The sequence below is a fragment of the Rhinichthys klamathensis genome, unplaced genomic scaffold (genome assembly GCF_029890125.1).
Source record: "Rhinichthys klamathensis goyatoka isolate OS25496 unplaced genomic scaffold, OSU_Roscu_1.1 h1tg000050l_1, whole genome shotgun sequence".
NCBI lineage: Eukaryota > Metazoa > Chordata > Actinopteri > Cypriniformes > Leuciscidae > Rhinichthys > Rhinichthys klamathensis.
Window position 1 is genome coordinate 2,315,001 of NW_026606596.1, and position 24,432 is coordinate 2,339,432.

Sequence of the window (24,432 nt, forward strand, 5' to 3'; positions counted from 1 at the left end):
TGGAACTGCATTCCACACTTAATCATGGAAACTGTGAAAATGACACAACTACGCAAACTCCAGCCTTGGAGCACAGCATCTCCAAATACCTCAATACTCTAACTATTCACCCTGAATATATTTTTTAACGATTAAAATAAAAAGAGAGAAACATTTGTAATTGAGCCCCCTTTAATAACACTCAGGTAAAACCAATATTTTTTACACGCTTTGAAGAGAAATAAAAAATACTTATCCAGTATCCACAACATAAATAAAACCTCCAAGTAACAGAAATATTGCAAGCTACATTCGTCCCACTGTCACAAAGCTTAATCCACTATGACCATCATATTGAATAAGCACAAATATTTAGTAGAAAAATACATCACACACACGGTCGAAATCTACATTCTATGAACATCTTGTCAGAAAAGGCAAAGAGCGAAAAATGCAAAAGACTTTTAGAAAATGTACAAAAGTTCTCAAAAGAACATTAAGCACTTATTTTAGCTAATGGCACTGTTCTGCATGCAAACATGACCATATTACATTACACATATTCAAGAAGAATATTGCACATTGATTAAAAGAATATAGATGTCTGTTGGTAGGTACAATGTGCGTTTCTTCTTAGTCTGAGCATTTTAGCCTAAAGTAGTTCATAAAGTTCATACAAAAAAAATCTTATCTTTAATAGAGACTTTAATGTGGTTTATAGGTTTTATCAACAACAACTGTAATGCCCTGTGTAAGAATCATGTCCACAGTGTAATGACACTTTGTTTTTGGCTCATCTACTGTATTTATGTATTTGGAACAAAAGCCTGAGTGGATTTAAAAAAAAAGGAAATGATTTGCAAATCATATACTTATATTTGTTGTAATAGGCCCTGCATTCATATATATTGCTTTATGTATAAATCACTTGTTAACTTATATTACTATTCAAATTATTTGGGGTTAGTAAGTCTCTTATGCTCACCAAGGCTGCATTTATCTGATCAAAAATACAGTAATATTGTGAAATATTATTACAATTTAAAACTATTTTAAATTACAATTTTAATATATTTTAAAATGTAATTTATTCCTGTGATGCAAAGGTGAATTTTCAGCAGCCATTACTCCAGTCTTCAGTGTCACATGATCCTTCAGAAATCATTCAAATAAACTTTTCTTATTATTATTATTATTATAATGTTGAAAACAGTTGTGCTGCCTAATATTTTTGAAACCATGATACTTTTTTTTTTCAGGACAGAAAGTTAAAAATAACAGCATTGATTTGAAACAGAATTTTGTTACAACACCGTCTTTACTGTCCCTTTAGATCAATTGAATGCATCCTTGCTGAATAAAAGTATTAATTAATTTCATTAAATGAAAACTTTACTGACCCCAAACCTTTGAATGATAGTGTAAAAAGTTGAGTTTTATTGTATCAACTATCAGTTTGCATCATCTTTACCAAAAATGTCAAATTCCATGTTTCAAATTAAAATGATTAATCATGAAATACTTCAAGTAATAGTCTGGGACATGTTTATATAAATGAATAAATGTCAGATTTCTGCGGTATCTAAATAAACTTGCCCTTACATTCCTTCTATTTGATTTATTAAGAAAAATATAATAATAGATATTATTTTAGTTATATAAAGTGGCACAACATGCAACCTCTAAACTAGGGTAATAAAGAAAATGACCAATATTTAAACAAACTGCTTTGCGCTCAAAGGCTCAATTTGGTCCTACATTCAAACATTTGCACTTCCCTTGTATGTGAAGAACCGTGCAAGACGTTCAGACATCTTGCTGACAGGCAACAGGAGAGATAAAAATGACATCACCTGGAGCAGGAGTTTTGTTATTTTACACACCTGTGTGGATTGACGTCGTTGGAATGTTATTAAATCTTCCGGTCTACAGACTGACCAACATCAGTAACTTCTTGCCAAGAAGGGCCATAAACTTTGTCAGAGCACGAGAGCATATCAAGTACATCCTTAATTATCTGAAAAGCAGTTTGGTGAAGTGCCTTTCCCTACGCAGATCGGGATTTTGAGGACGGGCTGGATTCCAAGCACCATAAAACATCCTCAGCGAGTGCGTCTATATTAAGAGTTTACACTCCTTGACATTTACAACTGGGTTTTGCAATCTAAGCAGATGCGCGCTCTCGGAAATTGCCTCTTGGTCTCCTTCCTGCGCTCCGAATAATCTCTCAGAGTGAAGAGGAGCTCTGGCTGTAGTGCCGAAGCATCAGCTGGTCGTATATTGGGGAGCAGGGCTCACACAACGGCAGCTCTGAGGCTGGCGATGTGGGAGACTCGCTGATCGAGTCCACGGAGGAGTCTCTGAATGGCGAGGGGGGTGTCAAGGCGCCCAGATCCTCAAAATCAGTGGTCCTGACCGCACACGAGGAGTCGTAGGTGCTGTCAAAAAGGCTGGCAGGTGAAGCCCTGCTACTCCCACCGGCTATGATGCCCCCGGTGATGCCGACCGCGGAACGAGGGTTGGTGTTTGCTACGGCCACCACATCTGCGTAGGTGGTGACGGTGGTGGGATGTGGCCTTTCTTGCGGGTGGAGACGGAAAGAGGGTGAGCAGGGTCTAGGGACCGGGGCGGTGGTGTTCGCGGCTGTTCCCGGCGGTGACCCGGGCAGCATCATGCTGTTGAGCTCACTGATGTTCGCCGTGAATCGACTGACCACACAGCTGATCTGATCCATGATGGAGGTCTGGGGCGGGCCGCCATGATGCAAGCGCTCCGTCAAGTATGAGGGTATAGTCACCACTGTCGCACGCTCTTCATCGCGCTCTTCCAGTTCGCACCTCTGCAGCGGAGGTCGCTGACACACGGTCGGCAGCGGCGAAGGGGTCCGGGGGTGGTAGGTTACAGGGTAGCGCTGGTTTTTCTGAGACCCGTCGTATGCCAGCTTCACCTGGTCTGGCGGCCGATCACAGCCCTTTGAGAAGGGCTTGATAATGGCCATCTGGTTGGCCTCTTCCTTTTTCTTAATGTGGATTGAGATCCGCTTCCACAGGTTTGGCCTGTAACTTCTCTCGTTCTGTGCCCAAGTCACCGTTTTGCCATTGGAACTGTGGAAAGAAAACAGCAATGTGTATTTGATTGATTAATTATACATAAATACACATAACAATTTAACATAATATTTAGTATAGTACAGTATAGTATACTAAATGTTATAAAGTGTATATATACATCAGTATATATAGTGTATATCAGTTGAGCAACTAACAACCTTCCCAAAACCGAGAAATTGAGACTGAATTTATAGACTTTTTGTATGGATTTATGCAGGGCACAGAAACACCAAAAAACGAAGAGGGACTCCCCCCCACATGGCTGCTATGCCCTTGCTAGTTTGAAACATTAAGGGCCCTATCAAACACTCGTGACGCAAGGCGTGACGCAAGTGTTTTTTGCTAGTTTCAACCCGACGCAGTTATCATTTTCCCGTCCTGCGCCACGTTGTTTAAATAGCAAATACATTTTCACCTATTTGTGCGCCTATGGGCAAAAACCTGGTCAAAAGTCTTATTTTTTTGTTATTTAAAGAGCGCGTTAGTAATGTGCACCTATAGGCGGGTGCACAATGTGCGTCCACTCTGCTTATTACACACACAGGGCAGCAGCACACAAACTAGCCAAATATTAAAAATAAATGGATTACAATGTAAAAGATTAATATTGTGTACATAAAGATATGGTGGGATCCGGCTTGTCCTGTAGGCTAGATGGTCTGCTTGCGCGCTTTAACCTCGCACACGAGCTCTCTGGAGACGTTCAGTCTTTCCGCTTGCAAATTCTTCTATGTGAATAGCGAACCCAACTGAACGCAACTGGCTTTAGAAGGGAATGTAAAATTACACAATTTTTGCACGTTACGCCCAAAACACACCAATTACTCATTAAAAGAATAGGGACAACCCTTTTAGACCATGTGCTGGGCACGCCGACCATTTTTCCTGTCGTTAAACTAGCAGAAGTGGATTCGGACACACCCTAAGTGCACTTGCACCGTGCACTTTAGACCAAGCGCTAAAAAGATCGTTAAAATAGGGCCCTAAATCTAAAGGCAAGAGAGAACTGACCCTACCATAAGCCATTCAAATCCATCCATTCCAAGCACAATTACCACCCTCATCCAGTCCTGTACTTCAGACAGGAAATCTCTAACATTAGTTCTCCTAATGCACCTGGGGACCCATCGACCCAAATGCATGAAACTACTGAGTTGCTCCAGGAATGATTCACAGGCAGACAGGGTAATTGGTTGGGGCTCTTTTTCTCTTTCGAGGGGAATATTGGCAGTTTTTTAATGTGCTCTAAAATATGCTCAGTTGGAGAGTTGATTCATTTTCAGTCTAAACTCATTTTCATCCTCAAAAGCAAACCTTTGGCAGGCATTACTGAGAGATAAACAGATTTAATGTGAGCTTTATTTATTTATTTATTTTGTCAGAAGCAGCTTCTGCATTTGAGGGTAGTGACTGCACATCGTCTTTTTATAAAGAGGAAGAAAATGAGGATTTTCCAAACTGACATAAAAATAATTGACACGTTATGCCTCATTATCCCTAAATCCATTCAGTGTAAATCCAATTAAACCAAAGAACCATACATGAAAAAATAAGATGTCAATACCCAACTTTAGACAGCTGAAAAAAAATTAAAGTCTGTAATTATGACCAAGCATTTTTTTGTAACCTATCATGCAGGATTATTAACTAAAACTATTCAAAACAATTTTGGTAACTGAAAATAAAATAAAATAAAATAAAATAAAATCTTAAGGTAAACAAAAGCATTAAAATTTGTAACAAAAACTAAGGGTAAAACATATGAAATAAATATAAAATTACACCTAAATGGTAAATTACAAATCCATATAACAAAATAACTAAATTAATTAATTAAAACAAAAACTGAAAATATGTATGAAAATCCAAATATTAATAAAAGCAAAAAAATACTAAAATAACACTGCTCTCATACTGACCTTACTGTGTCTGTGCCAGAGCCTCGCCTTCTGAACAGGTTAGCCAAGCTGCTAGACCGGCTAGCGGCCGAGGCAGCTTTCCCGTCACCCACGTGCATCCTCACAACCGTCGACGTAGTGAAAGCGCTGCGTACGTTCCTCTCAGGTTTGGCCAACATGATGTAGACTTTGGGCACAAACATGCAGCACAGCGCAGTAGTGGCGCTGAGGCTAACGGAGAAACACATGGTGATTATCTTGTAGTTTGAACCAAAATAAATTGGCACGAAAGCCAGCCAGATAATGCAGGTGGTGTACATGGTAAACGCAATGTATTTGGCCTCGTTGAAATTGGCGGGGACGTTGCGGGTCTTAAAGGCGTAGAAGGTGCAGCTGAGGATGAGCAGCCCGTTGTAGCCCAAAGGCGCCACCACTCCGAGTGTGGTGGTGTTGCAGATTAGGTGCACCTCGCGTATGGACGGATAGTCGTAGATCACTTGTGGAGGTTCCATGATGAAGAGCGCCACGATGATGCCCAGCTGGATCAGGATCAGTATGAAGGCGATGACCAGTTGGGCACAGGCACTCATAAAACGAGGCTTCTTGGTGCAGATCTTCTTCTTGCTGCCCGCAAGGATGCGAGCGATGCGGTTGGTCTTGGTGACCAGGGCTGAGTAGCTCATGGCAGGCGAGAGCCCGATGCCTAGCCTCTGCAAGTAACAGTAGGCCACATGCGGCTTGGCGATGAGGCAGAATGTACACAGATACCCCAAACAGATGCCAGCCAGGATGATGAAGCACAGCTCCCTGCTGGAGGACTTCACCACCGGCGTATCGTGGAACCTGATGAAGACTAAAGTGACGAAGATGGTGGCGAGCAGGCCAAGGCAGGCGAAGACCACGGCGGCGATAGGCTCAGGATCTCCCCACAGAAGGAACTGCACCGGGATTGGCTCACAGCCTGAGGGACAGGAATTTCAAAAGACGTTAATGTAATTAGGCACTACTACAAGTCTATATATGTATTTATTTAATGCGGACAATATGTTTTATGTATCTTTTTCCTGATAGTATTGTAAAAGTTAAATAAACAGCTTAAGCAAAAAAAAAAAAAAAAAAAAAAAAAAAAAAAAAAAGCAAGTCGGTATAATCCCCTTGTCTATGATTATTTAGAATCACTGATGTGTGACATTTAAACTTGCAAGGAGAACATCCATCGTTATGCTGAATTACCGTACAACTTTATAAAACTGTGCAAAAACAAACAAAACCATCCGTTCAACTAAGCATCATGCATTATGCATTACAGGCTGACATCAACAAGCGCTGATATATTTAGCATGTGCGATTTGCATCAAGAGACAGAGAATGAGGATGAAACTGAGTCTTAATTTGGATAGCCTTTAATGAGGTTGATCAAATGAGACTGTGAAGGTTTGGTCTGTTTTTACAGGTCAGATACACTGTTATCTGAACAAGAGCTACTCTGGAAAGTTATTGCCATGATTATCAAAGGCTTTTGTGAAAGTCCGTTTAGGGCAAGTCATCGATATCGGCAGCCATATTTATAATGCCCCAGGGCAGCTAACCATGCTCCAAAATCTCCAAAATCTCTGTAAATGTTTGTCGAAATTACACTTTAATTACGTTTCAAATCAGGAATAAAATATGACACCAATTTCATCATAAATTGTGCTCCTTAAACTCAATATAAGGAGTATTTTTAAGGACTCAGTATTTTTCAGACTGGTCCAGCTAAAAGGAAAAAACATTAATGCTTATATTCAAGTGACAGTAACACTTGACAATAAGGTTTCATTACTTAACATTAGTTTATGAATCATGCTCTCACAATGATCAAACATTTTTTTACCAAATTTACTAATCTAGATCAAAGATTCCCAAACTTTTTTGTCAGCCAATCCCCTGGCCTGACCTAAAATATTTTTTGAAGAACCCCCTTGTCACGTTTATGGTCAGTTAGTTTCATTTCCACGGACTTTTAGTTTGCTATTTCAATCACGTGTTCTCCTTTGTCTTCGTTTCCCGCCAGTCATTAGTTTCTATGGGCACTGATTAATCGTCACAGCTGCTTATCATTTAGTTCATTATCTCTGTCTATTTAAGTTCCTCTGTTTCTATCACTCATGGTCCGGTATTGTTTGTGCGTAGCACACTGTTTCATGTTGTTTGCCTGTGTTGAATAAATCTAGCTGTTATTGGGATTCTGCTTTCTTCATCATCTTTGACCTGGGATTGTTACAAAATACCAGACCACTAATTGATTATGCAGCAAAAATCGCTTCCCTAGTCCGAGAAGGACTTCCTCTAATGGAAGTCCATTAGAGGGTCAGGGCTAATTACTACCATCCAGTAGACCTCCCAGACACCACAGAACTTGACTGGAAGGAGGCTATCATCTGGTGTCTGTAGAGTGTCTACCCCTGATCCAGACCGCAGTCAAACCCAGAGCCCAGCTCACCACCACCCCTAACCACAGAGACGACAATGCCAGAGCCCCCCGCAGACGGAGAACTTCCGCCCACCGCGAACCCTGAGTCTGACGACAGCGTCTAATAACGCCCCGGAGCGCAATTCTGACCAGAGGTGTGAGCTGACAAACATCATCCTGGTGGAGCTCGACACAGTGGACTGGCTGATCGATTGGGACTCTGAAGCTGTGCGTCCCACCCTGAACTTTCATCATCAGAGTCATCAGCAGAACTATCATCACCGCTGGTTCTAGCCAGTGGAGAAACGGTATCATCGCTCAGCAAGAACACCAAATAACACTACTGATCCCGTCAAACTTACCTCTGTCACCATCACAGCAAAGCTCAGCCAGTCCTCCAGCCCCGCCTCTGTCATGCTACCGCCTGCCTGGCCTGAGCGAGGGGATCCTTTGGCTCTGCCTCCGACCTCTGATTTCTTCGCTCCACCTCATCCTGGCGGCTCCGCCCTCCCTCGTCTCCACCGGAGACCCTCATACCTCCGGCTCCACCTTGGTCAGCCGTTACCCTGCCTGCGCCTCGGAATTATGAGCCATCCGCGGTGCTACGTCTCTCCGACCACGTTGGCTCCATCGGGCTCCGCCCTCTCTCCCGGATCCACCTTGGTCCTCGAGCACACCGGCTCCACCTAAGTCCTCAGTCACTCGGGCTTCACCTCAAGCACTCGTCGCTGCACCCTTGCCTTGGTCTCCAGAGCCAGCGGTGTCACTCAAGCCCATCAGCTCTCTGTCTGCACCCTGGGATCCCCTAACATCGGCTCTGTCTCTGTCGGTCGTCCCACGGATGTCATCGGCCACGTCAACACCTTGGCTTCTCCCTCCATCGACTCCGCCGTGGGCTATCGTCATGGCTGAGCTCTGGGTCATCACCACCCGGCTACTCCATCCATCTTCTCCTTGACTTCTTCCCCATCACCTCCTTGGTCTGTTCTGCCTGCTTTTATCACCACTTCGCCATCTCCTCTCATCAGCCCTTCGTTGGCTCCTTGTCCACCCACCCAAGCACCCACCTTTCCTCCCTGACAGTATCTGTTACATGTTCTCCTTTGTCTCAGTTTCCTGCCAATCATTAGTTTATATGAACACTGATTAATCATCACAGCTGCTTATGATTTAGTTCAATATCTCTGTCTATTTAAGTTTGTATCACTCATGGTCCGGTATTGTTTGTGGGTAGCACATGGTTTCATGCTGTTTGCTTGTGTAGAATTAATCTAGCTGATATTGGGAAATACTTATTCTGCCTTCATCTTTGACCTGGGACCTGATTAATGTTAACATATTATAAAGTTTTACCATTTACTCTTGATTATGAGAATTTTAGCATCTATACATTAGCTGGATCAGCTTGAAAAATACAGTTTTTAAGAGTGATTTGAGCTTAAAAATGTGATTTGTTGTTTTAATAGGGTGGTTGATTTTGATTTCACTTTTCTAACTTTCTTAACTAGTTAGTGTGTAATGTTGCTGTTTGAGCATAAACAACATCTGCAGAGTTATGAAGCTCAAAGTTCAAAGCAAAGGGAGATCATTTCTTTTAAAGAAATTGCTTTTTAAGGACTACAATAAACGGCTGGTAGGGACTACATGAGCTTCCTCCCGGGTTAGTGACATCACAAACCCTAAAATTTACATAAACCCCGCCCCCAGGAATGCGATTTATAGATTATCATGACAGAATATGCTAATCAATGACTAGAAGATAACTACACATAAGCTACATAAATTCATCAACTAACCAATCAGAAATGTTGTCACTTCATCTTGAGTCTCTCCATCATTGTCCTACTTTTGTTTAAACATAAAATGCTAAAAGTGTTTGAAATTTTCAGTGCATGTCTGTGTGAGGTAATCGAAGCTGTTAAGGACACAAGCTATTGTAGCTCCGCCCTCTGTGCCGGGAGCAGCAGCTCATTTGCATTTAAAGAGAGACACAAAAACGGTGCGTTTTTGCTCACCATCAAAAAGTAACAATTTTAACATGCTATATAAAAATATCTGTGGGGTATTTTGAGCTAAAACTTCACATACACACTGGGGACATCAAAGACTTATTTTACATCTTGTGAAAATGGCATCATACCACCCCTTTAATTTTAAGTGAGACTGTAGCCACCACATTGAACATTTGGATTTCTCCTATTTATATATTTACATGTGCACCATCTTTGCTACAGAGTATTTGTACAGTACATAAACTATATTGAAGATCCTTGTAAAATAAATATATGGTATAAAATCAACTGCTACTAAATGTCGAAAATTGGCACTCAGGCTCTCGCATGAATAGCAGAGAGGCCTCGGCTCTCAGTAATGTACTGCATGCTGAGAGACTGCTGCTTCAGGGCTTACGCTTGACAGCAATTCTGGAACATTCTGATGGGCACCCCCGCCAAGTCCAAATCTCTGTTTTTGGCATGAAGTTGCCATGGTCCAGATTCTCAAATAACGCTCTAAGAGATAAATGGGTCTCCTATGCTATTCCGTGACCCAGATACTTATATCACACACTGTTGTACAAGATGATAGGCTTATGTGGCTGGTCTACGTGTTTTAGAATCATGGGTAAAAGACGGTTGTGACTTCTAGATTAACTACAAGAAGAACATTTTGCTTTGAAAGGGGATGTAGAATCACCTGTGAGGTCATCTGTAGGCCAGGATCCAAGCTCACACGCACGGCAGGTGTATTCATCAAACACAAACTCGTTTTCTTTACACGGAGTGCAGGTCCAGCAGCAGCTCACCTCACCCTTACGGATAACCTGAGGTGGTCAGAACAGACCGGTCATGTTATAGATTTTTGTGAAGAAAATGCTTGCACTCGAAGCCGCAACCACAATGCTATATTATTGTGGGTGGTTGCAGAGCACGTCTATGTGGTTAATAAGGGGTTCTAAGTGGTTTTTAGTGCATTGATATGTGGTTCCTAAGGTGTTTTGAGTGGTTAAAGTTCCACCTCCAAGTTTAGATGATAGTCTCCTCCCTAAAGATGGCTCAGACTCTTGCATAAGTCTGGATCTTTTTTTTTTTGCGCTTAAGTTTGTAAGTCTGATACAGATTTACAATCAAATATGTAAGTCACACTCAAATTTGTAATTCTGCTGAAAACACCTCTCCTATTAAGCCACATGATTAGAGATATCAGTTTTTGAAAAAAAAGGCTATATTAAGGCATCTTTACACAGCTGACTTAAAGGGTAACTCTTGCCAAAATTGAACCTAGGCTCTTTTTGTTAATCTACCCAAATCAAACTTTCGTGAAAAAGCATTATTAGAATGGAAACGCCACTTTTAAGATTGACCGTATTTTTGTTTTAGGTCAAATTGCCTTTTGAATGGGAGTGCATGGGGCACTTCTATGATAGCATCAAAATCGCTATTTTTAAAACACTAAGAAGGCTCGACACAACATAAAACTGTGCTCTAAGTATCACCAGGGGCTCTACACATTAACTTGAGCATTGACTACATTGTTTGTGTACACAAAGTTTACTAAAAAGAAAGGTTTTGTACGAGGTTATGTAACAGGAAGGAGAGTAAAAATGGAAAGCTTCTAAAGCTTAGTTCTATATAAATTCACGGATAATTTGTTGTTTTGTCGTTAGTGAAAATCAATATTGACCTTGAATTTGACAAAGGATCCTCATATAATAATGAAATGATTCAGTGATACAGATCGACTATTTTTGACTGACAAAATGCCGGCGGCCGGGAAGAACAACAGCTACAGTGAGTTGTTCAAAACCTTTCTTTTTAGTAAACTTTGTGTACACAAACAATGTAGTCAATGCTCAAGTTCATGTGTAGAGCCCCTGGTGATACTTCGAGCACAGTTTTATGTTGTGTCGAGCCTTCTTAGTGTTTTAAAAATAGCGATTTTGATGCTAACATGGAAGCCATCCATGCACTCCCACTCAAAAGGCAATTTGACCTAAAACGAAAATACGGTCAATCTTAAAAGGGGCGTTTCCATTCAAATTATGCTTTTACATGAAAGTTTGACTCGGGTAGATTAACAAAAAGAGCCTAGATTAAATTTTGGCAAGAGTTACCCTAAGGCTGCTTTGTGCCTGCTCAAAATTCTGTTTAAAGACACATTGCAGCATAAAAGCAAGACTAAATTATGCCTGCTCTGATCCACCTAAGCCCCTTGTATAACAATATGCAGTTAGAATTGCTGTGTAAATTACATTTATGCCACCTCTGAGCAACATTAAGCAGTCTGTGTAAAGTCTGTGTATTATTTCACTGCATTTTTCACCTTTATCTGAGCTTTTTCACAGGGATCACTGCACACTGATCTGATGATGGCACTGCTGTTGGCCCAAATCTCCTCGTCATCCATTTTCAGCCCACTGTTGTCCCAGCTGCCCACGTGGATGTAGCTATAGTCCTCCTCACTCATCTGTTTAAAGTTCATAATCTCATACCTAGAAAAACACATGTAAAAGCAATGTCATGGGTGTGAAATGGTTAACCTAGAGTCATTCTTAAAACCATCAACATGGTTTGCCCATATAGCCATTCAGTCTGAAGGAAGATACTTTTGAAAATGACTTCACGATGACATCAACGAGAGATTGTTTTCATTCTCTTTGAAAGGAGCTTAGAAGCACATTCTGACTAGTGAATGGAGCAGAATATGAAAGATTCCTACCTCCCCGGGGAGTCTCCGTTCTCATCAAACAGCACTACTTCTCCCGAGACACCACTGAAGTTTGTCCTCATGAGGAATTCTAAGAGTTTACCTCCATCAATCGGCCGCATGGCTTCACAGAGGCCTGCATAGCCGGGACACAGAGACTTCTGCATGGCATGCAGGCCGTAAGCCATAGAGTAGATGGCATTAATCACAAAGCCCATCTTCGTGTCCTGAGCATACTGGTGTCGGAGCAACTCTTTCTCTGTGAAATGGTGTAGTGAAAACAAACAATATATTGAATTCTAAAGTCATCCTTTTTTATTAATATCGATTCAGTGCTTTCATCTGACATAGTAATGTCTTTATCATCATTTGGGGGATTATCTCAGCATATACTGATATTTTGTAATTCATTTGATAACATTTTTGTTGAAAGATTCATTATTAGATGGATAGATAAATAAATGGTCGAATTAATGGATGGAGGAATGGATGATGAATAGATGAATGAATAGATAAATTGATGGAATAAAAGACTGATGGACAGATAATGGATTGATGGACAGATAGACTATTGATGGATGAATTAATGGATGGATAATAAATAGTTGAATGAACAGATGGAATGAAAGACTGCTACATGAATGAATGGATGGATGATAGATGATGGGTGGATGAATGAATAGATGAATGGACAACTGTATGGATGATGAATAGCTGAATGAATTGATGGAATAAAATACTAATGTATAAATGGGTGGATGGATGAATGTATAGATAAATGGATGGATAAATGAATGATGAATAGTTGAATGAATAGATGGGTGGATGGATGGATGGATGGATAATGAATAGTTGAATGAAAGACTGTAACACAGATGGATGGATGATAGCTGATGGATGGATGAATGAATAGATGAATGACAACTGGATGGATGACGAATAGCTGAATTCAGTGATGGAATAAAATACTAATTTTATAGATAGATAGATGAATGGATAAATAAATAATGAATGGTTGAATGAATAAATGTAATGAAAGATGGGCGGGTGGATGGATGGATAGATGGATGGATAATAATAAAGATATTAAATTGTATTTGTAGTGTGCCTTTTTAAAACTCTAAGCGCTACAACTCGTACAGAACAAAATAACAAATCAAACAAAAAATAATTAATATAAAAAATACATTGTAAAAATTATAAATTTAAAGCTTGACTAAAAAGATGTCTTAAGAAGCAGAGTTCCTAGTAGATGCAGGTAATGAGTTCTATAACTTAGGTGCATGGATGGATGGATGAATGGATGGATGGATGACTGGATGGATAGATTAAATAACTGATGGATGGCGTATGGATGGATGGAATAATGATCAGGCAGAGAGATAGACAGGTGGATGGATAGACATATATGGTAAATGGACTGCATTTATATAGCGCTTTCACAGAAAAAAGTCGGGAGCAGCTCGTCGGGAGCAGCTGGGGTTAGGTGTCTTGCTCATGGACACCTCGACACTTGGTCAGGTGGAACCGGGGATTGAACCACCAACCTTTCGGTTTGTAGACAACCTACATGAACCACTGAGCCACTGCCGCCCATACATATATATATAGAGAGAGAGAGAGAGAGAGAGAGAGAGAGAGAGAGAGAGAGAGAGAGAGAGAGAGAGAGAGAGAGAGAGAGAGAGAGAGAGAGAGAGAGAGAGAGAGAGAGAGAGAGAGAGAGAGAGAGAGAGAGAGAGAGAGAGAGAGAGAGAGAGAGAGAGAGAGAGAGAGAGAGAGAGAGAGAGAGAGAGAGAGAGGAGAGAGAGAGAGAGAGTCAATTGATGGAAAAACAAATGGTTGTATACAGTATATGGTTGGATGCATGGACAGATTGACAGACAGACAGATGGAGGGATGAACTGATGAGAAGACAAGAGTTAAAATGTCGTAAAATCATGTAAGCTGTGGGTCTGTCATGGTCAGAGATCATCTTCCACTCACTGGTGCAGGTCCTGTTGTATTTGAGACTCTCTTGAGGATGACCCTTTAGCCGGCACTGGAAGCGGTGCTGCCAGAACTCGATGAACCAGGGGTCCCGGATGTTGGTGTCCGGCTGCAGGTTCAGGTAGTAATCATCGAACCATGTGACGTAAGCAGACTGAAGCTTGATAGTGATTCCCCCAGCTGCCTCCCTCTGGAAGCCATCAGTGACATCATAGCGGTCAGCCCAGCCGTCGCTGCAAAGTGTGCAAGAGACAAGTGAGTAATGAAGGGCTTATTTATAGAACAAACTCCCTTGAGACACATACGGGGAGCCTCCCAGTCCAAACTGACCCACATAACAGCCAAAGCCCAGTAGTTATTATGACCAGGTTACACTATGAATTAGGTCTTGAGAACACAGCCGCCCAGTATTTCATACTGACAGTACTGTCACAGACTCTGGAGGGTGTAATAAACCTCTCCATGAGATGGATATGCTCCAAGGCTTCCCTATTAAGCAATAAAGGAATCTTTGGACAAGAGATGAATCTGTTTTCTTCCTCCTCTTTCATACAAAAAAAAGAAAAGAAGATACTTTACAGAAACCTCTCCATCTATATGTTCTCTAACACTTCCTAAACTCACAGCGCTAAATGTTACACAACTCAGCAGTGTGTGGGAGGTATCATTTTTGTTCTCATGGTAGGTAAGGAGAGGCTTTCATAACTTGTCCTTGGAGGCAAAAGCAATGGGAGGGAAAGCATAGAGGAGCATGTAAGCAGGAGCTTGAATCATCTCATGGAAAAGAGCTGAACAGCTCAGTAAACCCACACACTGACCCCAGCGGGTCAGCCTCCCTCTGCCCACTGCTGCTGCAGGAAAACTTACAAAGACAACAAAAATGCCAAAGCAAAGGCGCCACAGTCTTTACAAAGATGTCTGACAGAATTTACTGCACATAAAAGCATACTGCAAAAAGATGCTGGGGCGATGTACGGAATATTTGATTTTATTTTGGTGCCAAATAATATTAATCTATTAATATTAATAGATATTTTTATTAATATTTAATATTAATATTAACAAATAGGACATTTCTCTCTTGCTCTTTGTGTTATAACTTGCGTAGGTGACATTAAAGCTATTTTAACAGTGCATGAATACAGTACATTAATCTTTTGAATGGTCAGTTTAAATGAATCGGTTTAAATGAACACTGATTCAATTGAGTTGCACTGATTTGTTTGTGTCAGCACTCGAAGATGCTCATTGGAAATACTCAAATTTCGATCTAATAAAAGTTCCTCAGGTTAAAAAAAAAAAAAAAAATTACCCTTAAGCCAATTCAGTTCAAATACAATAATAATATCAAGCTTGAATATCTTCTGGAAAATAAAGTCTGAAAAATATTGAGATTTTATTTTTAATGTCACAGAGCCTATATGCTCTATAGTGGACTAGTCCCTATATGACTATCGTTAGACTTCATAAAAAGTCTATATAAATAAAAAAACATTTTACGTTTACACGTCCAAAAAGATTATTGATCAATTTTAATCACATTTAAAATGATTTATTTTATTTTTTTATTCAACCACATATGGAACTTTTATAGCATTAAAAATAAAAAAGAATCAAATAAATAAATAATAATATGAATAAAAAGATATACGCTTTATACGTCAATGTTTCAGGAAAAACATGTCTGTGGGTGTTTCACGTTTTGGAATCTACACGAATCACAGTTTTAATCCGTTAACAATTAGCCCACAGAGGAATGACACACACACGCCTATGTGGGATGCTGCTGTATTAAGGACAGAAAATAATAACACATTTACACCAACAAATGCTGCAAATAAGCTGCAAAGTGATTAAATTAGGTTAGATTTCTATCCATCCCCGGGGTGGAGTCCGATCAGCCCTCATCAGCTATGGATCAGCTCTTGTGCACACTTCACTGATGAACAATTCGACAGATAATACAACAGAATACAATGCAGTGTCCTCTCACTCACTAGAGACAGATGGCTGGGCACAGTCTGCAAACTGCTCCTTAGTAAATAATTGAAAGCCATTCAGTTGTGAAACGGCAGAGCTTGGACATCACTGCTTTCGTGGCTGTCAATAGGCTGCTGAGAGCAGATGTTTTCAGACAGCATTTCGTAACAATTGTTTTGCAAATCGGGACAATCTTTGAAGGATGAACAAAAAATGTTTTTGGTCACCACATTAAAAATAACATTTAAATTGGATAATATTCAGACTTTTGAGTTTTGAAGTACTTGAAAGTCCTTGAAAATTCCTTTATTCTTATAACAATGTCTAACTGTCTCATTTTCTGGGTTATAATCAAAGCTATATGCGATTCATCTTTGGACGCACTGGACACACACTCGTCTTATTTTAAAGGGTTAGTTCACCCAAAAATGAAAATTCTGTCATTAATTACTCACCCTCATGTCGTTCCAAACCCGTTTCGATCATCTTCGGAACATAAATGATGATCTTTTTGATTAAATATGAGAGATTTCTGTCCCTCCGTTGGCAGCTATATGCAACGAACACTTTGATGCTTCAAAAGGTTTATAAAGAGATCAAACAAAATCCATATGAATTGAGCGGTTTAGTCCAAATTTTCTGAAGAGACACGATCACTTTATATGATGAACAGATTGAATTTAGACTTTTATTCACATATAAACATTGATCAGCGAACATAAACAGAAGCTCAACCGAACCTGCTTGACGAGCGATAACAAACTTCATTGGTTCTTGCCGCTCTTGTGGAAGCTCAAACGTGCTGCGTAACACAAGAATGAACCTCATTGGTTCTTGCGGAAGCTCAAACGTGCTGCGTAACACAAGAATGAACCTCATTGGTTCTTGCGGAAGCTCAAACGTGCTGCGTAACACGAGAATGAACCTCATTGGTTCTTGCGGAAGCTCAAACGTGCTGCGTAACACAAGAATAAACCTCATTGGTTCTTGCGGAAGCTCAAACGTGCTGCGTAACACAAGAATAAACCTCATTGGTTCTTGCTGAAGCTCAAACGTGCTGCGTAACACAAGAATAAACCTCATTGGTTCTTGCGGAAGCTCAAACGTGCTGCGTAACACGAGAATGAACCTCATTGGTTCTTGCGGAAGCTCAAACGTGCTGCGTAACATGAGAATGAACCTCATTGGTTCTTGCGGAAGCTCAAACGTGCTGCGTAACATGAGAATGAACCTCATTGGTTCTCGCACGTCCAGCGAACCTGCTTGAGCTTCCGTTTACCACAACTGATGTGTGAGTTGATGAATGTTTACATGTGAATAAAAGCCTAAATTAAACCTGTTCATCATATATAGCAATTGTGTCTCTTCCAATCGAGGGACAGAAAGCTCTCAGATTTCAAAAAAAGATCTTCATTTGTGTTCCGAAGATGAACGTAAGTCTTGACGACATGAGGGTGAGCAATTAATGATAGAATTGACATTTTTAGGTGAACTATCCCTTTAAGTTTGGTGCTGTTATCAACAGCATTTATCAATTTCATGCATTTCAATTTGTCAAATGGCTTCAACATGTGTAGATGTGCTTGTTGTGATATTTGAGGATGGCTGCTGCAGCAGCATTTATAGAGATTTATAGGAAAGAAAGAAAATATGAGGGACATTTGATGACCTCATAAGTTTGTCATACCTTGGCTTTGGGTGAATTGATGCCACTGAGTAGGGTTAATGAATGAAAGCCAATGAAGCAAACATGCATATGCAGGGCATTACGTGAATGAATGAAATCAGATAGCAGCCAAGATACCAAAGAAAGTATGTGGAGATTTTGTAAAATGTCTTGAGATTTTATCACTTTTCCAGCCACATAGAGATCAAGTAACTGGAACAGAGACACAGTGGCCATATTCTCATTGAACCAAAGAAAAAAAAAAACTCAACACTCGGCTACCTTCCCTGGAGCTGGTGTCTGACACCTCATCAAACAAACACACACACATAAACTCGGTCATCCACTCATGCACACACCTCACCCACGCATACACATGGACACACAAACAGACACTGGCACCCCCATAAACATGGCATCTTCTCTCAGCCCATCCAGGCTGTCTGGAATGCCCCGAGGCCCAGAATAAAGACCATGACACCATTTTCTGAAATAGATCCTCTTTAAATATTCTGAAATATAGGCCCTTACCACAGAACAAATCCTGTTAAACTTCACCAAAACAAATATTTTCTAGGCGCATGCAGGTTGATATTATTTGATTACAAAGTTATTAAAGGAGATGATCTCAAAACATTGGATTTGGATATTGGATATTAAATCCGGATTAAATCAAAAATAAAAATTTCACAAAAATATTTCTTTAGAGAAGAAGAGAAAAATATTCAAAGCACATGCTTAAAAATCTTCTTTTCAAATATTGGTGATTTTTAGAGAGTTTAACTTGCAATTGTTACCTTAAAGAGCTGTTTTTGATCAAAGAAATAAAGCTGAAATAAAATAGAAAGTCAAAATTAGAAATGTTGCCTTGGCAACAAACTGAAATACATAAGTTTAAGTTGAAATACTAAAATTACTAAAACTTAAACAGACAAAATAAATAAATTAAAATAGAAACATTAAAAAGCAAACCAAACATGATGAAATTGAATGCTCTCAAAAAATGAGAGCTAATTCTAATTATTAATTAATATTAATAAATACTACAATAGCATATAAAGAATACTAAAATAACACTGGTATAAATTCATGTACTTTGTTGATTCAGTGTAATTAAATATATCAGCTGCTCCCTTTTGATGTCACCACAGTGGACCATCCACATATTTATTTGGCATATGTTTTACAATATTTAATAAAACCAATTAATTTAGCTGTTACCATTTTTAGGTTGCCAGTTGAATGTATAGTTGAAGGTATATGATATGTCAGTAATTATATATATTTTCCCTATATATATATACACTCACCGGCCACTTTATTAGGTACCCCATGCTAGTAACGGGTTGGACCCCCTTTTGCCTTCAGAACTGCCTCAATTCTTCGTGGCATAGATTCAACAAGGTGCTGGAAGCATTCCTCAGGGAGTTTGGTCCATATTGACATGATGGCATCACACAGTTGCCGCAGATTTGTCGGCTGCACATCCATGATGCGAATCTCCCGTTCCACCACATCCCAAAGATGCTCTATTGGGTTGAGATCTGGTGACTGTGGAGGCCATTTTAGTACAGTGAACTCATTGTCATGTTCAAGAAACCAATTTGAAATGATTAGAGCTTTGTGACATGGTGGAAGTAGCCATCAGAGGATGGGTACATGGTGGCCATAAAGGGATGGACATGGTCAGAAACAATGCTCAGGTAGGCCGTGGCATTTAAACGATGCCCAATTGGCACTAAGGGGCCTAAAGTGTGCCAGGAAAACATCCCCCACACCATTAAACCACCACCACCAGCCTGCACAGTGGTAACAAGGCATGATGGTTCCATGTTCTCATTCTGTTTACGCCAAATTCTGACTCTAACATCTGAATGTCTCAACAGAAATCGAGACTCATCAGACCAGGCAACATTTTTCCAGTCTTCAACTGTTCAATTTTGGTGAGCTCTTGCAAATTGTAGCCTCTTTTTCCTATTTGTAGTGGAGATGAGTGGTACCCGGTGGAGTCTTCTGCTGTTGTAGCCCATCCGCCTCAAGGTTGTGCGTGTTGTGGCTTCACAAATGCTTTGCTGCATACCTCGGTTGTAACGAGTGGTTATTTCAGTCACTGTTGCCCTTCTATCAGCTCGAACCAGTCTGGCCATTCTCCTCTGACCTCTGGCATCAACAAGGCATTTCCGCCCACAGAACTGCCGCTCACTGGATGTTTTTTCTTTTTCGGACCATTCTCTGTAAACCCTAGAGATGGTTGTGCGTGAAAATCCCAGTAGATTAGCAGTTTCTGAAATACTCAGACCAGCCCTTCTGGCACCAACAATCATGCCACGTTCAAAGTCACTCAAATCAACTTTCTTCCCCATACTGATGCTCGGTTTGAACTGCAGGAGATTGTCTTGACCATGTCTACATGCCTAAATGCACTGAGTTGCCGCCATGTGATTGGCTGCTTAGAAATTAAGTGTTAACGAGCAGTTGGACAGGTGTACCTAATAAAATGGCCGGTGAGTGTATATATATATATGCAAAAAAAAAATGTTTTCCCAAACGCATGTCTTCCATGGTTTGGTTGAACAGGTAGTCCCAGCCCAAAATACACCATTGGTTGAGCCAGGTATTGTTGATACTCAACAAAACTTACCTATAGTCATCTCTGCATATAAAACTGTGATAGGATAAGGAATAAAAAAAAAAAAAAAAAAAAAAGACACTTCACCTTTAAGAGTCAGCGAATGTCTCAATACCAAACCAAAGAGCTCCTGAACAGAAGCAGAAATTGGAGGGATTATTCTTAGTTTAATATCTCAAAGACATAATACATTATTTCAGTCCTTAATATCCATAAGCGATTTATTAATGGAACAGCGAGAACTGAATTGGGGGTGAAGCTAAAAATAGATCATTTAGATGTCACACTCCAGGAGATTAAAAATGGGAAGACTCATTTCTTACTTCATTTGACACTATGAATAGCACGTGCACATTTTTCAAGTTGTCGATGCCAAGTCAAACTCTTAAAATACTCTTTTCACATGATCTGTCATATACAATTATCTTTTTATAAGTCATTGAATGGTAAATTAGCAGATTTTTCACAAATAGCTGAAGCGTCTCTGATGCGTTTGTGGGGTAAAGTTGAAATGTAAGAGTGTTTAAGAGGCAGTCTGTACTTGTTGAAACAGATACAGTGTTACAGAATTAGTTCGGTGTCACTGCATCTCTCAAGTCTTGATTACAGATAGGCTCACTCAAGAGGAGTTATTATCATTACACAAATCAAGTGCCTATCACTAAAACAATCATAAATCACATACCTTGCTTCAGATGATTGTTCACTATAATGGTGATGATGATGGTGATGGCAACATTTGTGGTGATAACAGACATAAAGATGAGCCTTGCTTCCATGTTTTGATCCATCTTGATTTTGTCTCTCACACACACATACAAGCAAAGAGATGCAGATGATGATCAACAGGCGTGGGTGGACATTCAAAAGGTAAACACAGTCTCTTTGAGATACCAACAGAACTGCCTGATCGTGTGGCCCTTTCTGACCCGCAATATCTGTGGAAAAAGCACTAAATGAACACAAGATACAGATGAAATGTGTCGCCAGGGCTGGTTGTCACATGCGCTATATCTCATAACTACTATGTTTTGAATCAATCATCTAAATACAGAAATGTATCTTTACTCTAGGTTTCTCAATGTGTTGTCTGAGCAAGTTCGCACATATGCATACTTTTATACAATTGATTAATTATATTATATATAAAAAATATATAAAATGGGAGGAAAAGTTGTGTCAATGCTTTTGCGTTCCCTCGCACGTTCTGCGTTCCACCGAGAAACTTTGCGTAAAATGTTGTGTTCTCTTGAGAAACTTTGCGTTCGCTCGCAAAATGTTTGCGTTCTCTTAAGAAACTTTGCGTTCACTCACAAAATGATTGTTCTCTTGAGAAAACTTTGCGTTCCCTCACAAAATGTTTACGTTCTCTCGAGAAACTTTGCGTTCCCTCACAAAATGTTTGCGTTCTCTTGAGAAACTTTGCATAAAATGTTTGCGTTCTCTCGAGAAACTTTGCGTTCCCTCACAAAATGTTTACGTTTTCTCGAGAAACTTTGCGTAAAATGTTTGCGTTCTCTCGAGAAACTTTGCGTTCGCTCACAAAATGTTTGCGTTCTCTTGAGAAACTTTGTGTTCCCTCACAAAATGTTTACGTTCTCTCGAGAAACTTTGCATAAAATGTTTGCGTTCTCTCGAGAAACTTTGCGTTCCCTCACAAAATGTTTACGTTCTCTCGAGAAACTTTGTGTAAAATGTTTGCGTTCTCTCGAGAAACTTTACGTTCGCTCGCAAAATGTTTGCGTTCTCTTGAGAAACTTTGCGTAAAATGTTTGTGTTCTCTCGAGAAACTTTGCGTTCCCTCACAAAATGTTTACGTTCTCTCGAGAAACTTTGCGTAAAATGTTTGCGTTCTCTCGAGAAACTTTGCGTTCCCTCACAAAATGTTTACGTTCTCTCGAGAAACTTTAAGTTCGCTCGCAAAATGTTTGCGTTCTCTCGATAAACTTTGCATTCGCTCACAAAATGTTTGTGTTCTCTTGAGAAACTTTGCGTTTCCTCACAAAATGTTTACGTTCTCTCGAGAAACTTTGCGTTCCCTCGCAAAATGTTTATGTTCTCTCGAGAAACTTTGCGTTCCCTCGCAAAATGTTTATGTTCTCTCGAGAAACTTTGCGTTCCCTCACAAAATGTTTACGTTCTCTCGAGAAACTTTAAGTTCGCTCGCAAAATGTTTGCGTTCTCTCGATAAACTTTGCATTCGCTCACAAAATGTTTGTTTTCTCTTGAGAAACTTTGCGTAAAATGTTTGTGTTCTCTTGAGAAACTTTGCGTTCACTCGCAAAATGTTTGCGTTCTCTCGAGAAACACTGCGTTCGCTTGCAAAATGTTTGCGTTCTCTCGATAAACTTTGCATTCGCTCACAAAATGTTTGTGTTCTCTTGAGAAACTTTGCATTCGCTCACAAAATGTTTGTGTTCTCTTGAGAAACACTGCGTTCGCTTGCAAAATGTTTGCGTTCTCTCGATAAACTTTGCATTCGCTCACAAAATGTTTGCGTTCTCTCGATAAACTTTGCATTCGCTCACAAAATGTTTGTGTTCTCTTGAGAAACTTTGCGTTCCCTTACAAATGTTTGTGTTCTCTCGATAAACTTTGCATTCGCTCACAAAATGTTTGTGTTCTCTTGAGAAACTTTGCATTCGCTCACAAAATGTTTGTTCTGTTGAGAAACTTTGCGTTCACTCACAAAATGATTGTGTTCTCTTGAGAAACTTTGCGTTCCCTCACAAAATGTTTACGTTCTCTCGAGAAACTTTGCGTTCCCTCACAAAATGTTTACGTTCTCTCGAGAAACTTTGCGTAAAATGTTTGCGTTCTCTCGAGAAACTTTGCGTAAAATGTTTGCGTTCTCTCGAGAAACTTTACGTAAAATGTTTGCGTTCTCTCCAGAAACTTTGCGTAAAATGTTTACGTTCTCTCCAGAAACTTTGCGTAAAATGTTTGCGTTCTCTCCAGAAACTTTACGTTCGCTCCCAAAATGTTTGCGTTCTCTTGATAAACTTTGCATTCGCTCACAAAATGTTTGTGTTCTCTTGAGAAAGGGAACATTTTTGCGATGGGACGCAAAGGTTTTGAGAGCAAACGCAAAGTTTCCCGGGAACGCAAAACTTTTTTGAGAAAATGCAAAACCATTGAAATATGTCTTTTCCTCCCATCTCATATTTTTTCCATCACCATGTCCCTTTAGTGGCTTAGTAGAAACCATTAAATAGTCTGTCTTTTAATTTTGCATATATACCCTTCAGTTCAAAAGGTTTTTTTAATAAATTAATATTTATTCTGTATTCTAATATTCTGTAAAAAATTACAGAAAGTCATTTATAATGTTTATAATAAGATTTCTATTTCAAATAAATGCTGTTCATCAAATTCTATTCATCAAAGAAATCTTAAACACAATTATCATGTTTCCACAACAAGATTAAGCAGCAAACTCTTTTCGACATTGATAATAAAAATAAATGTTTCTTGAGCAGCAAATCAGCATATTTAAATGATTTCAGAGGGATCACGTGACACTGAAGACTGGATAATGATGCTGAAAATTCAGCTTTGTCATTACAGAAATACATTACATTTTAAAACATTTAAATAGAAAACAGTTACTTTGAATTGTAATATTTCACAAATTTTTTTTTGTTTAACTGTATTTTTAATCAAATAAATGCACCATTTGTGAGTATAAGAAAATGTACAGACCTCAAAATGGTAGTGTATTTGATATATCAAAAGCTGTTGAAATGTAAGAGTGTTTAAGAGGCAGTCTGTACTTGTTGAAACAGATACAGTGTTACAGAATTAGTTCGGTGTCACTGCATCTCTCAAGTCTTGATTACAGATAGGCTCACTCAAGAGGAGTTATTATCATTACACAAATCAAGTGCCTATCACTAAAACAATCATAAATCACATACCTTGCTTCAGATGATTGTTCACTATAATGGTGATGATGATGGTGATGGCAACATTTGTGGTGATAACAGACATAAAGATGAGCCTTGCTTCCATGTTTTGATCCATCTTGA

At 39.6% G+C, this 24,432-nt stretch overlaps 1 protein-coding gene across 2 annotated transcripts in view; it reads right to left on the bottom strand.

Annotated features, from left to right (window-relative positions):
- Positions 1 to 1,452: 1,452 nt before the first annotated feature.
- The window catches only part of grm5a (glutamate receptor, metabotropic 5a), a 36,902-nt gene continuing 13,922 nt past the window's right edge, over positions 1,453 to 24,432 (bottom strand). For both annotated transcript variants that reach the window (XM_056247708.1, XM_056247709.1), the window contains exons 4-9: positions 14,127 to 14,362; positions 12,156 to 12,402; positions 11,760 to 11,928; positions 10,134 to 10,260; positions 5,009 to 5,948; positions 1,453 to 3,083 (exon numbers count right to left, since the gene is read on the bottom strand). In XM_056247708.1, the coding sequence (XP_056103683.1) occupies positions 2,207 to 3,083; positions 5,009 to 5,948; positions 10,134 to 10,260; positions 11,760 to 11,928; positions 12,156 to 12,402; positions 14,127 to 14,362 (2,596 nt within the window). In that variant the 3' untranslated portion in view covers positions 1,453 to 2,206. The remainder of the gene's footprint in view (positions 3,084 to 5,008; positions 5,949 to 10,133; positions 10,261 to 11,759; positions 11,929 to 12,155; positions 12,403 to 14,126; positions 14,363 to 24,432) is intronic.